General features: G+C 43.9%; 1 protein-coding gene across 2 annotated transcripts in view; it reads right to left on the reverse strand.

Annotated features, from left to right (window-relative positions):
* Nucleotides 1-3246: 3246 nt before the first annotated feature.
* The window catches only part of ATP2A2 (ATPase sarcoplasmic/endoplasmic reticulum Ca2+ transporting 2), a 61220-nt gene continuing 50720 nt past the window's right edge, over nucleotides 3247-13746 (reverse strand). Inside the window, exons 14-21 of one of the 2 annotated variants that reach the window (XR_005983779.1) lie at nucleotides 12653-12988; nucleotides 11428-11648; nucleotides 10798-11000; nucleotides 9086-9171; nucleotides 8690-8823; nucleotides 7976-8093; nucleotides 6311-7886; nucleotides 3247-4053 (exon numbers count right to left, since the gene is read on the reverse strand). Coding sequence is in view for 1 of the 2 variants with exons in the window: in XM_041728915.1 (XP_041584849.1) it covers nucleotides 4040-4053; nucleotides 7766-7886; nucleotides 7976-8093; nucleotides 8690-8823; nucleotides 9086-9171; nucleotides 10798-11000; nucleotides 11428-11648; nucleotides 12653-12988 (1233 nt within the window). In the remaining variant the exon portion in view is untranslated. The remainder of the gene's footprint in view (nucleotides 4054-6310; nucleotides 7887-7975; nucleotides 8094-8689; nucleotides 8824-9085; nucleotides 9172-10797; nucleotides 11001-11427; nucleotides 11649-12652; nucleotides 12989-13746) is intronic. The other variant, XM_041728915.1, reaches the window with a different exon arrangement.

The following is a 13746-nucleotide window of genomic DNA, read 5'->3' on the forward strand; positions in this document are numbered from 1 at the left end:
GGGTTACTTTCTCCCATCCATACTTACATGTACTCTAGGGAGGAGGTCACTCTGCAGTGCTCATACTTAAGGAACGGGAGTTATGCCTTCACCTCCCCGAAGGGAGGGTTATCTACAGAAATTACCTGGATTTCTTCTGATGGGAGATTTCTAGTCTCTCCTGTTTATGTCAGTAGAGACTCAAGGATATTTATTTTATACTTTGGATTATAATCCAATACCCCTTTATTTTGTTGCTGAAATTGTTTTAGTTTTGGCCATTCAGAGCCTTTGCAGTCGGCTTTTCTGTCCCTTTGATATAACCCCATCTTTACCATTGGTTTTTGTTTGGTACTCCTGCACTTCCTGACACTCAGTGTTCCCCAGGCATGTATTGTTCTTTTTCTGCCCTGGCTCTGGAATCTGCCATTTCTCTGAGGAGATGTGAGTCCTTTCACTGGAGAATATTAGAAACCTGAAACTAAGTACGCTTGTTGCTACTGCAGTGTCCTTGCTTCTTGGCCCTTTCAGTCCCTAGTTCAAGGACATAGACACATAACTAGAAATATTTCTCTATAGGATCATCTGTATCAGTATTAAATGAAACATGAATTTATGCTGGTATGTCCAACTGTAATTCATTACCATGTGAATCATTCTAGCCTCCTCACTCCTGCTTATCTGTAACCTCCCACTCCCAACAGTGAGAAAACCAGCTCCCACCATCCACCATCTGTATCATGGTATTACAGTTATTCTCAGTAACCATCATTATTGGAAACCAACTTCCTCCTGTTTTTTAAAAAACGAATGATGAAATGTTATACAAACTGTTCTGCATTTGAATGTTTCACTGGCAGACAACATATATTGGGTATCACTCCTTACTGGTTCACGTAGATCTACCTTTTGTTTTTTGAAGGCTACATGATATTCAGTGGTATTTATGATTAGCTTATTCAACATCTTGCCTATTGATGGGCATCTGGGCTATTTACAATTTTTTTGCTATACAATCCTACAGCAGGATTATGTTGCTTCTGAGAATATGTGGGAGGATTTCACTAAAGTGAAATGCTTATCAAAAGGTATGGATGTTAGGGGCACCTGGGTGCCTCAGTAGTTGAGCGTCTGCTTTTAGCTCAGGTCATGATCCCCGGGGTCCCAGGATTGAGCCCTGCATCAGGCTTCCTGCAGGGAGCCTGACTCTCTCTCTGCGTATCTCTGTCTCTGATGAATAAATAAAATCTGGGCAGCCCGGGTGGCTCAGCGGTTTAGCACCACCTTTAGCCCAGGGTGTTGAGTAGTGGGCCACTGGTGGATGGTGAGTCCCAGGTCAGGCTCCCTGCATGGGGCCTGCTTCTTCCTCTGCCTGTGTCTCTCATGAATAAATAAATAAAATCTTAAAAAAAAAAAAAAAAAAAGGTATGGATGTTTAAAAATCGGAGTGATTTTTCAAGTTGCTCTCTGAAGGCTGAGCCAGTTGACGTGCTCACCATCAGAATGAATATAGTTTTCTAAAGCCAGCTGCAAGGGAGAGATGAGTATCCATCAACCTTTGATTTTTGCCATTCACGTGAAGGGAATTTGCTGTCAGGTACAGCAAATCTATTTTCCTAACACTAGAGGTGTATTTTCTTCCAAATTTTTACCTTTTTAGTCAATTTATCCCTTTTCTCCTGAGATTTTGTGTCCTGCTTGGAAAGGCTTATCATCATCCATGTCCTCTCCTAGTACGTTGACGGTATTCTAAAAAAAAAAAAAAAAAAAAAAAAGCCAGACATGCAAACAGGCATAATGAACACCCACATATGTAGCACTTAAATGTTTTTTGTTGTTATTGCAGATTTTGAGTTTTGTATACATCACCACTGTGCAGGGAGATTCCTGTCGATATTAGCAGTTCCAGTTTGTTTTCATTGCTGCCAAGTGACCTAAACCTGTCTCACAGGCACTTACCTACTTTTCTGCTGCTGCTGTTCACTTAGGTTGTTTCTGATGCTTTTATAAACATGTGTGTGTGACTCTTCCCAGCACGTGAAGGTGGGTGCAGGGGCGCACTACTGGGCTGCACGGTGAGGCATCCATACGTTTGCTGGAGCTACTTACTTATTCTGCAGTGTAACGAGGGCTAGTTTTCCACCTCCTTGGTATCACAGGGCCCATCTGTCAGCTGATGGGCATGAATATTACCTCACTGGGATTTTGCCAGTGGGGCCACACATCTTCTCTTATTTATATCAAGATGACCAGCCACATAGTGAACACTCGGATTTTCACTTACTATGCTGAAATGCCACCTTTCTTACTGTGCATTTTTATGACTGGAGCTTTAGGTTTGAGGGTTTGCTACACTTCCTTGCTATTCTTTTTCTTCGTTCATGTTGACTAAAATGTCTGCTGGTATTTTCATTTATCATTAACATATGAATTATGTATTACCTCAAGATGTCAACTCCCCCTAAATTATTAAACTTTCTTAAGAACAAGAGATTACCATTGATCCAGTAAGACTCTTGGGGTTTTTTGTTCACTTGTAGGTATCGGCCCATCTATTGCCTGATTGCAGAGACCTTCGACAGTGTTGAGTAGTGGGCCACTGGTGGATGGTGAGTGGAATTCTGGTTGTGTCAATACTTCTGGTTCATTTTTCTGCATGTTATAAAATATTTCTTCCATCTCTACTGTTGCTAGGATTTGTGTTTTTTGTTATTAAATTTATAGAATCATCTATCCTTGCCTCGCTGCCTTTTAAATTTATTTATTTTAAATTTATTTATTATTTTTTTGCTGCCTTTTTTTAAATGATAAAAGAATCCTCTTAGGAAATTTGGAAAACAGAAATGCCCCACCCCAAACCATGCCTGGTAGATAAACACTAAATAACCATCAAATGGATGAATTCTGGTATCTGTTGCAGCTGTTCCAGTTTGTTTTTATCTATTCCGAGTAGGAGTGTAGAATTTTGCATTTTCCATCGGAACAGTAGGAGAAGCATCTTTCCACTGGTGTAACCAAGCTGCTGACTACTTTTAAAATCATCTGATTTTCTCTGAAAACCCCAATGACAAGACAGTTTTCCCTATACTTGGGGGCAGACTATTTTTTACAGATCATGTGACACATGAGCAGACCTCTTCCCCAGAATGTCAAGTCTAAGACCTTCCCCCACCAGAAAGCAAAACCTTTTAGGGTACAGGGCTGGAGGCCCTCAGTGCCCATCACCCATTCCTCCCACCGGAGAACAGTCAGCACCACACTGTGAACTTATCGTAGAATAGATTTATTTACCTGAAACCATGTCTGTGCAATGCTTGTTACCAGCACAGAAATAGACAACTGATCTCTATTTACAGTCTAAAGTCAAACATGCTTGTGATAAACTGACGTTTAGCATTTTATTAAGATAAATGCATCACAATATCGTATTGCACCAACATCTGTCTACTGCTTCTGATTTCATTAAATAAGTTACATTTAATACAGTGCAAAATAGCTGTTTGCACACTCAAAAAAAAATAACTGAAGTTATGAACTGGAGGCCTACATTCTAACCTTTCAACACCTGTAGTGTTTTCAATAAATTTATAAATAAGCAAACTGTACAGGGCCAATTAAAAAGTAGCATGTTTAAATGACACCATAGAGAAATCTGGCTACTTACAACCAAAGGCATGCATTACAATTGAATATTGTACATTTATATAAACTATGACATTTTGCACAGAGAAACACGGAGACTTGGCTGATGGCTTCTAAGTTCTTAGATAAGGTTTTGGAACCTCATTCTTCTTGCAGCAAAGAAACCAAAGTTCTCTGGAGAGGCTTTCTGATTCATTAAGCTAAGTTGTACATTTGTAATTATTATTTTGATTTAAAAGCTAAACCCGTTGGTAATACACGTTTCCTCCACATAACACACAATGAGTTGGGGACTTTTTTTCTACTTTTCTTTTTCCCCCAACATCAATCATGCAGAGGGCTGGTAGATGTGTTGCTAAAAACGCACATGCACGCAACCGAACACCCTTATATTTCTGCAAAATGGTTTAGGAAGCAGTTACTCCAGTATTGCTGAAAAGGAAAGAGAGAGGAAATCAGCTTTATGAATTATGGGGAAGAAATGTTAGAATAACTATTTAAGATCAATAGTGACAAGGAATAGTGAGAAGGAATATACAGTTTGATCTTGTAAGATTTCAAGACCAGCATTTCTGATTAACTGTCCCTGAGGCACTGCCTACATAGGATAGCAGCTAGAAGTACTGGCTTGGCAACAGACCCTTCGTGTCATCCAGCTAGAGAGCAAAGGCCACCCTGGCTCACGGAAGAACCCCACCAGGCAGACACATAATTGCTTCAGATGTAATGGCAGGCAGATGAGCAAGAAGAGGGAAAGTTCTTGGTTAGCAGTGCAGATGGTAAGGAAGGTGAAGGAGAGGTGAGCAGTGTGGCAGAGTGTGAAGCCTCTGGCTCCTCCCTCTCCCTTCCCTCCCCCCCTCCCTCCCAGGGGGCTAGCCCTGCCCAGTCCTAGAAGAGGAGCTGCTCTCATCACCACCCTCTTTGAAGAGGAAAGGCTGGGGATTACCGTCATCGTCGCTGTTAGCTGCATGGTGGGGGCTTTGGCAAAACTGGTGGTTACATTAAAAAGGCAACAGATGACCTGGGCACCGCAGACCGCTCCGGCTCTGGGCGGTAGGACACTGAGCTAACGCTTGTGGTCTTCTATTCCTGACGTCTGCCACCTCAAGGACATTCAGGCCCCGAGGTTTGAGGGTGATGTGGTAGCAGCTGTTTGTGGGGGAGGCTGGCACTTGCCCTGCTTGGCTGGGGGCTCAGGCAGCTCGCTCTGCAGGACCAGGTCACCTGCACTGTGCAGATGCCGAATGAGTGGTGGAGCGGGCTCCCAGCGGGGGGACAGGGGAGATCACCGTCTTCTAGGAAAGCCCTATCGAAAAAGCTGTGCAAGGCCTACCTGCCCATCAGCAGGAACACGAACAGGTTTTGGTAGAGTCTGTAAAGGACACTGCCCTGTCTAGTCCTGATGGTGGCAAAAGCAGAGGCTGCCTGTGCCTTCCTACAGGTGCCGGGTGAGGGTCTGGGCACGTGGCCCTCAGTGCAGGAGGCCTGAGGCCAGGCTTGTGTCCACAACAGTACGGTTGCCGTGAGGTGCTCAAGGGGGCATGTTTCTCAGCAGAACTGACAAGGGGGTGCTCCCAGCTGCCCGGGCTGAAGGCATTAGGTACCCAAGCTGCCTCTGTGGGCCTGAAGATGGGAAGCCACAGACAACAACCGATTCAGGCTCTAGGGCCTTGCGTGTCTCCAACAGCAGCAAACCACATTCAGCTTGTTTTGTTGAGGCACCAAGGAACTGAATGAGGAACGGACTGTTGGGTGAGTCTGGTTTCCACTGAACAGCACACCTGGGAGCTCGACATCCTGCCTTGGTTTGCAGTCAACGTGCATGTCTTGCATTTGTCACTCAACCTGCATCTTTTTAATGCCAAAACCAGCAAAACCAACCCTCCTCCCTGCTATGTTCTCTGCCTAACAAACCAGCCCCCCTTCCTCAGTGGCCTCAGGGAGTCAGGCTGGGACTTACAGCCCCCTGCCCAGCTTGATACCCATGAACTTTTCCCCAAACACCAAGCCTTTCTATCACACCTTAGGGGGGGCCCCAGTCCCTTCACAAAGACCCCACAGGGAGGGAGCTGCTGCCTAGGCCTCCTTCACTCTGGCTCATGACTAGGTTGGTTGGCTGCTAGCAGAGCCATGCCCTAATAACTGGGCTATAATGTACCCTGGAGAAAGAGAAGACAAGTCTCAGATGCAAAAGACAGGACCCAAAAGGTGAAAAAAGCCTATTTGAGACAAACTTATGGATGTAGGAAATCGCTGGTTCAATTATTTGCTTTCACTAGGATCTTACTTTTTATCGAATAAGGTAGCAAGGTTTGGGATGAGTCCTTGTAGCCAATAAACACCAAATAACCACAAGTTTTTTGAGAATCCTCATCTTGGCATTAGCAAAGGCAGCATTCCCTCAGCCTGTCAGCTGGACCAAAGCAAAACAAGTTTTCTCTCTTACCAGGCCCTCATCAACATCTGGCTGAGTCCCTGTCCGTGGAGTCTAAAGGCATCACACCTCGGGTCAGCTAACCCACCCCACGTGTGCACAGGTACCACACATCATATGCTTGCTGCTCTCGGAGACAGCCACAGAGCACAGCAGTGCATGACACAAGGGGCTTTTTCGTTAGTGTCACACAGCTAGCTCACTCGGTGGCAGTCACTTTTAGGCTAAAGCATCAGGATTCTAGGGAATACTCACGTTAGTTGATGGATGTTGGAAGGCATTGGAGGAAAACACCATAGTTAGGACAGTTAATGACTTACACACTGTTGGTAAGACTGATCTCGAACATGCACAAACATTTATCATAGTAACCATGGTGTTCATTAGTGCCACATTCAAATAAAAATAGTTCTATACAATATGTTCATTTGGTCATGTGCTATTTACAGATTTTTACAAAAACACACACACATACACACACACACACACACCCTTATGTTCTCTACACCAGGCTAAAACAGGCCAGCAGAAACTTGCAAAAAGAGTATCATGGGTGACAACAGGCACCTACACATTAATTCCTACAGCTACCTATGCAGCAGAACACAATTTACCTTCCCCTCGAGCACAGTAAAACTCAAGTTCTGAGCTAAGAACTTAAGAGAAAATTGAACACATCTGATAGTTCAAGCTAAGCCACTTAGAAGTTAAAAACAAGACAGTTATTTTTCTGTCCATTTAAAATGTTTTATTTTCCTTTTTAAACTAGATTGTGAAGTGCCACTGAAATAGGCAATGTTGGCAAAACAATGTCTGTTACAATAAAATACATTAGACATTTAAATAAATAACCTTAAAAACTACATGGGGGGACATGAACCCAGTCGATTGAATCTGGAACAATGTTTTCTGCACAAGCGAGAACAGGCATACCTCTTGTTAAGACTGATGTAAACAGAACCATCGGAACCCTACAGGAGAAGCAGCCGAGCAGGGTGGGGGGGTGGGGGTGGGAGTGAACAGGGGCTGGGGGGTGAGGGGGTGGCAAACCAAAAAATACTGACTGAGGTAGCAGTACTCTGCCCAGTGCAGAAAAATTGGCTTATGAATAAAAATTAGACTGTGATCTCAGATTAAATCCAGATGATCATGCAAAAGACACAATACATGCTATTTAGTTTTAGAAAAAAAACACACACATTCATTTCCTAAAATCTGCTGCCAATTAATTTGCTGACAATGTCTGCTGGCTCAACTATTTTTTTTATACAAGGATGAGTATTAAACAGAACACTGTACATGCTTTTTCATCTACAAAAAAATATTTGCATAAAATAGTGTTAGTTCTCTGTACATGTCAATGGACACTTTAATTATGTGTATAAAAAAGGAAAATCTTGCCCCACTGGAGTCAGAAAAGCAAAACAAAAAATCTAGAGTATGAAATCTCCTTCACCAGCCAATATGTTCATGTGAAAATTCAGCAGAAATAGACAGTTGCTTTAAACAATAAAAAAATTAATTGATTAAGTTAAACATCTTCTTTATGTAAAACTGTCAGTCAAGACCAGAACATATCGCTAAAGTTAGTGTCTGTGCTATAGACCCAGATCACCAGCGGCATTATGAGCAGCACAAATGGCCAGGAAATCCCATCGGTGCATGCCGAGAACGAGCAGGATTTGGTGGCAGGCTGCACACACTCTTTACCAGGTTCCAGGTAGTTGCGGGCCACAAACTTGAGTGTCTCGTCCATTAGAATCACAGGCAAGGAGATTTTCAGCACCATCAGCCACTGGGTCAAATTCAACGGTGTGATCTGGAAAATAAGCTAAAACACAAAAAAAGCTCTGTCAAGCTCCCAGACTTGTGGGACAGGTAGTTAGGCCCCGGCCTCAGTTGTGGTCCCCGACCGCTTACTGGCAAAGGTTCCACGTAAAGGATGAGGAAGTGAAGCGACATGGACAGGCAGATAGAGCCCACCAGCCAGATGTTCTCCCAGGGGGGCATCCTCAGCAGGGACTGGTTTTCGGACAAGCTGTAGGACAAAGAGAGGTACATGAGATGTGCAGACCCAGAAGGCAAAGGCCTTTGTCACGACTGCCCAAAACTGTTTTGAATGATGTTCAACAAGGCAACAGCTAATCTGGCATTGCCCACTGACCTAATTCTACCGAGTGAAGTTTCTACTGTGACAAAGTTAAAGGAAGAATGTTTAGATGTAGGACAAACTTCCAATTTAAAATCTAGGCTTCAGCACAGCAGACTCCATTTCAATGGACTCAAAGCTGCTCTCAATTGCCCTTGACGCTGACGCTATTTCAAAATTTCCATTTTTATCACTGGCTTAATTGGCTGATACCATTTGTCTTGCTGCTGAAAGGCAAGAGTGCCTTCCCTGTGGGCACTGAAGGCCCTATTTTTGGCCCCCACTGTCTCATAAGGAACATGTGGTTAAGCACTCCCACTACTTCCTGGAGGTGATGACGACTGAAGCTTTTAAAACTGGTGCTGCTTGTTCTTTCTTTCTGGGAGGGAGGAGCTTCTCTGCAATCATCTATAAACCACGACACCCAGTTCCCCAGTGTGCTAGCTGGCGGAGCTCTTGCCCCAGCTTGTTGAGGACTCACTGACCTGTTGAGGGCATTACACATCTCTATGGTTACTAGAACAGACAGCGCCATTGTCATCGGGTACGGGGATTCAAAGATTGCACAATCCACTCCTTCAAAGTCCGGGTTGTCATCTTTACACTGTAGGAAGTGGCTCTGCAACAAATGCCCAATTAAGTTCCTGATGAGCCAAGTACATTTCCAAGGTCCATGGCCTGTTTCACAGGAAGCCCAGAACACAGACCCACACAAGGTCTCACCCCATCTCCCAGAGAAGCCCTGGTCCTTCAGAATAATTTTGGATGCAACTGCTTATTATTTGAGTATTAGGATTATTTGGTAGGCACCTAACCACAAAAAGCACAAAGACAACCTTGTAACACTTTGCCTCTAAGATAGAAAAAAGGCAGACACATACCAGCTGGTAGAAGGACACTCTTGGTCCTCCGTCGGCAGCAATGAACCACCATGCAGCAGCACCCACGGTAGCAGCGCCAACATAACCTGGAAAGAGACACAGGCGGGGTCTACAGCCCACAGCTCTCACTGCATGTGCCACCTTGGGGGCCACTCTCCAGCAGAGAGATCTGGTACGTCCGTGGTACAGGAGAGTCTGCCGCTGCCACTAGCAACTGCTCACTCACATCAGCCAAAGCAGCTAGATGGAGGGTTTGCAAGGAGGGGTGTCTGCAGTACAGAAAAACTACGCAACTTTTCTTCCAGCGTTTGGGAGAAAAAGCCCCTATGGGAACTGGCTGGATCTTTACGCTAGCCAGGCCCCTCCCCGCTACCTGGGGGCTAACACTTTAAGGCTGTAGGGACATGTCCTCCACAGAGCACCTTGCTGTGCTGGAGGACCAGATCACACCACCCATGACTTAGGGAAAATGATGCCCCCAATTATACCCTTATCTGCTCCATCAAAGGCCTGGCAGATCCTTTTTGTGGAAATGCCACCAGAGCAGTTATTGCAGCACGCAAACAACATGCCAGAGACCAAAGCCGACTGTGGAACCACCGCACCCACTGCTCCCTAACCAATTAGTTTTGATTTGATCAAGTTTATTACAGAGCAACAGGGCAGTAGAGAACACAGGGACTTGACACCACAAAGATGGTCCCAATGTGGGTAGCATCTACCAAAATGCACACGTTCACACCCCAACTTGGCAATTACAATAGAACAGGAGGCAGCTGAGGGCAGCTATGTAGACAATGACATGGCAATTCCCTCAAAATAGGAAGAAATACAAAAAGATAGGGTTCAGCACACATGTACGTATAGCACACCAATACTTAGGAAAGTAAGTGTATAGAATAGATCTATTTGCTTGAATATTTCCAGAGGGTACAAGTGAAATTCAGTGTTGGAGGGGAAGTGACTGGCTGCGAACCTTCTCACTTTATGCCACAGAGTGCTTTTGGAATTTTAAATCCTATGAACATATTAAATAAACAACCCACCTTCCTATAGAACCCCAGGGCAGTTATTGTAATTCTCTGGGCCTCATTTCCTATGCTCTAAAGTGAGGATAAGAACCCACAGCTGGGACAGGAGCACAAGGCCTACAGAGATGGCATATATAGAACCTGACCTGTGGCTGGGGCTCCCGTGTGTTTCCCAAGCACTGCGGATGAACACACATCTCCCTGCTCTACTTAAAGGAATGCAGCTTAGTTTCATAGCTTGGTGATGTAAGGCCTGACCCCGACTCACCCCTGTATCCCTTTGCCCTTTAGGTTAAATCTCAAAATCTCATAACAGCCTAAGGAATGACAAGGATAACTAAAACAACTAATTTTCCTGTAAAGTGGTATATGGTTTATTAAACTCCATTTTTTGCTAATACAGGGATACAAAAGTGGTTTTAAGGGATGAATTTACAACATCTTGGCTCATGAACTTTTTTTTTTTTTTAATCAATGATACAGGGGCACCTGGATGGCTCAGTGGTTGAGCATCTGCCTTTGACTCAGGTTGTGATCTCGGGTCCTGGGATCAAATCCCGCATCCGGCTCTCCAGAGTGAGCCCACTTCTCCCTCTGCCTATGTCTCTGCTTCTGTCTCTCTCATGAATAAATAAATAAAAATCTTAACAAAACAAAACACAATATAAAAACTGTACTCACAGCCAATGGCCAGGTAACGGAAAAAGAGCCATCCACTGATCAGAGGTTCCTTCGGGTTCCGGGGTGGTTTGTTCATGATGTCTAGATCAGGAGGGTTAAACCCCAGGGCAGTGGCAGGCAGGCCATCTGTCACCAGATTGACCCAGAGCAGCTGGACAGGAATTAAAGCCTCAGGGAATCCAAGGGCTGCCGTCAGGAAAATACTGTTTCCACCCAAAGAAAGAGACCCCAGATTATTTTGGTAACTTATATAGCATTAGCACATTCTTCATCTCCATAAAAAAAAAAAAAAAAAAAAAAAAAAAAAAAAAAAAAAATCAATGGACAGTAACAGTGACTGCTTGAACTTACTTTCTGGCCACCATAAAACATTTGTCCTAATTTCGAGTTAAAGTAAAATGTTAGAAAACCAAGAATTTTATGTTACTTTATATAGTTAAACTCATTTCTATGAGAGCATCCTTTACACATCAGAGTAGCTGTAGGACAGCCCTCTCAAGGGTGGGAAGAACCTCTACCTTCCCACCAAAGACCAAAGCTGCTGCCATATGAACAATAATCTGAAAAACTGGTCATCCCAAGGCCTGATTTTAGACCAAGGACTACAAGGGATCTTTCACAGGGACCCACCAGACAACTTCCCCCACATTTGATGAGATGAGGTAGCGGATAAACTGCTTCATATTGTTGTAGATTGCCCGCCCCTCCTCGACAGCAGCCACGATGGTGGAGAAGTTGTCATCTGCCAGGACCATTTCAGAGGCAGTTTTAGCCACTGCTGTGCCCGAGCCCATTGCAATGCCGATCTCCGATTTCTTCAGGGCAGGAGCATCATTCACACCATCCCCAGTCTGAAAAGGAACATGAGAAGTGGTTTACACACACCTGCAGCCACCTCACACACACATCCCTGAAAAAGGCTCAGCCATCTTGAAGCAAGGGATAGGAATGGAGCTGGGGGCCTCTGGGCACAGACATAGTGAACTATCATTTTTACAAAGTGGCATCACAAAACACTCTTAACCTGGGAAATGAAACAAAGAAGACTTTAAAATTCATCTCTATGAAAAAAAAAATTCATCTCTATGACTTTTTTTTTTTTTACCAAACAAAACTCAAAACCACCCACATGGCAGTTACGATGCAGCACTCGCATCCACCCAGAGAAATCTCAGAATAGGTGTAGACTGCAAAAAGGTGGAAACCATAACATGCCATTTACAAAAGTCACAAACATGTAAAAATACTAAATACTGTCTACAAAGCTATCATTTCCATGGGTGTTTTTTAAGCTTACTAAACACCCAACATTGAATTCAGAACAGTGGTTCCCTCTGGGAGAAGAAGAAGGAAGTGTATCTGTAATATCTACTTTCAAGTAACATCTTTTTTTCTTAAGATTTTACAAACAGAAAGCAAATATTACAAAACATGAATGTGTCTGGGTGAAAAATCACACTAGAGGAAAAATACTAGAAATGCCCCACCAACAGGCAGTTTTAATGCTTGACCAGTACCATCTAATTTCAGGTAGGGTTATCTGAAGATTGGGTGAGAGAACACAAATGAGTTCTACTCTTAATTTTTAGAAAACTGTATACATTAATCAAGACAAAGACTGGGTGTCACCATGTATTTCTCCACAAATGACTCAGAAGGCACACTTCTACATCTTTAGAGCCTTCCCTGCAGGTAACACACAGCATGCCAACTATGGGTCAGTAGAACCCTAGACAAAGAGCCCTGATTGTGACCGAAATCAGGATATTCCAAATCTGGGAGCTGGTACTAAAAATTTAACAGTCAAAAATCACAATGTGCTGTGTCTGTGTAGTGTGAGCCCAAAGGTACTCACCATGGCTGTAATCTCATCAAAAGACTGAAGGAATTCTACAATTTTTGACTTGTGGGAAGGTTCGACTCGAGCGAAACAGCGGGCATTCAAGCAGGCATCCCTCTGGGCTGAAGGATTGAGCTCATCAAACTCCCGGCCTGTAAAAGCCTTTGACGTCACATCTTCGTCCTGTCCAAAGATGCCAATGCGCCGACAGATGGCCACCGCCGTGCCCTTGTTGTCTCCCGTGATCATAATGACTCGGATGCCTGCTTGCCGGCACAGCTTCACAGAGGAGGCCACTTCAATTCTTGGAGGATCCAGCATGCCCACGCATCCAACGAAAGTCAGGTTGGTCTACAGCAAAAGAATCACCTTGCGCTTAAACAGGATATTCCAGTCTTTTCCTTAGTGTCAACAATGGCCAGTCACACACACTAAGAGGAAAGGTCTCTGCGTCTTCTTATGATAAATTATGTAATGGTGACTCTTCTCTAAGATTAAAATTCATACAGATATAAATCCACTGAGGAACAGTATGAATATGAATTCCAATTAATCGGAAAGGATGAAATACTGCATTCTTGTGACCAAATCATCCTTTACCTCTGGTGACAATCCTCCTTTGAAATCAGGAAAAACACCTACCAAGGACTAAGAGCACTCTGGTGGTGGCCAATCTAGTGGCCCAAGTGCCAAAATTAGCCTTACTCCTTCCAGGCAGTGCTTCAGGAAGGCACATACCTGGGAGGAAGGAATCCTATGAGCAGATAAGGAGGAATCTCTCAACTTGGATATTTTGACCTTTAATAACTAACAAATGTTTAAAAAACATTCCCAACTTAAAAAACATCTTCATTTACATGGGAATTGCAGAATAGGCTTTACAAGTTTCTTTAGCTCAAGTCTAAAGAGTTCCACCCTGAAGGTAAGAGACCTGTGTTAAACTGTTAACTGCACGTGTTGGAAGCAGCAAGCTAAACTGGAATGGTGATGCATCTGACCTGCAGAAAAACAAACCACCACACCTTTTTCTTGGCAAAAGCAAGACTCATTTGACCTTTTACTGAAGGAGCACTGTTTGAACACAATGAATGTGCAGGGCGTGGGGGAAG

The sequence above is a fragment of the Vulpes lagopus genome, chromosome 14 (assembly GCF_018345385.1).
Source record: "Vulpes lagopus strain Blue_001 chromosome 14, ASM1834538v1, whole genome shotgun sequence".
Taxonomy (NCBI): Eukaryota; Metazoa; Chordata; class Mammalia; order Carnivora; family Canidae; genus Vulpes; species Vulpes lagopus.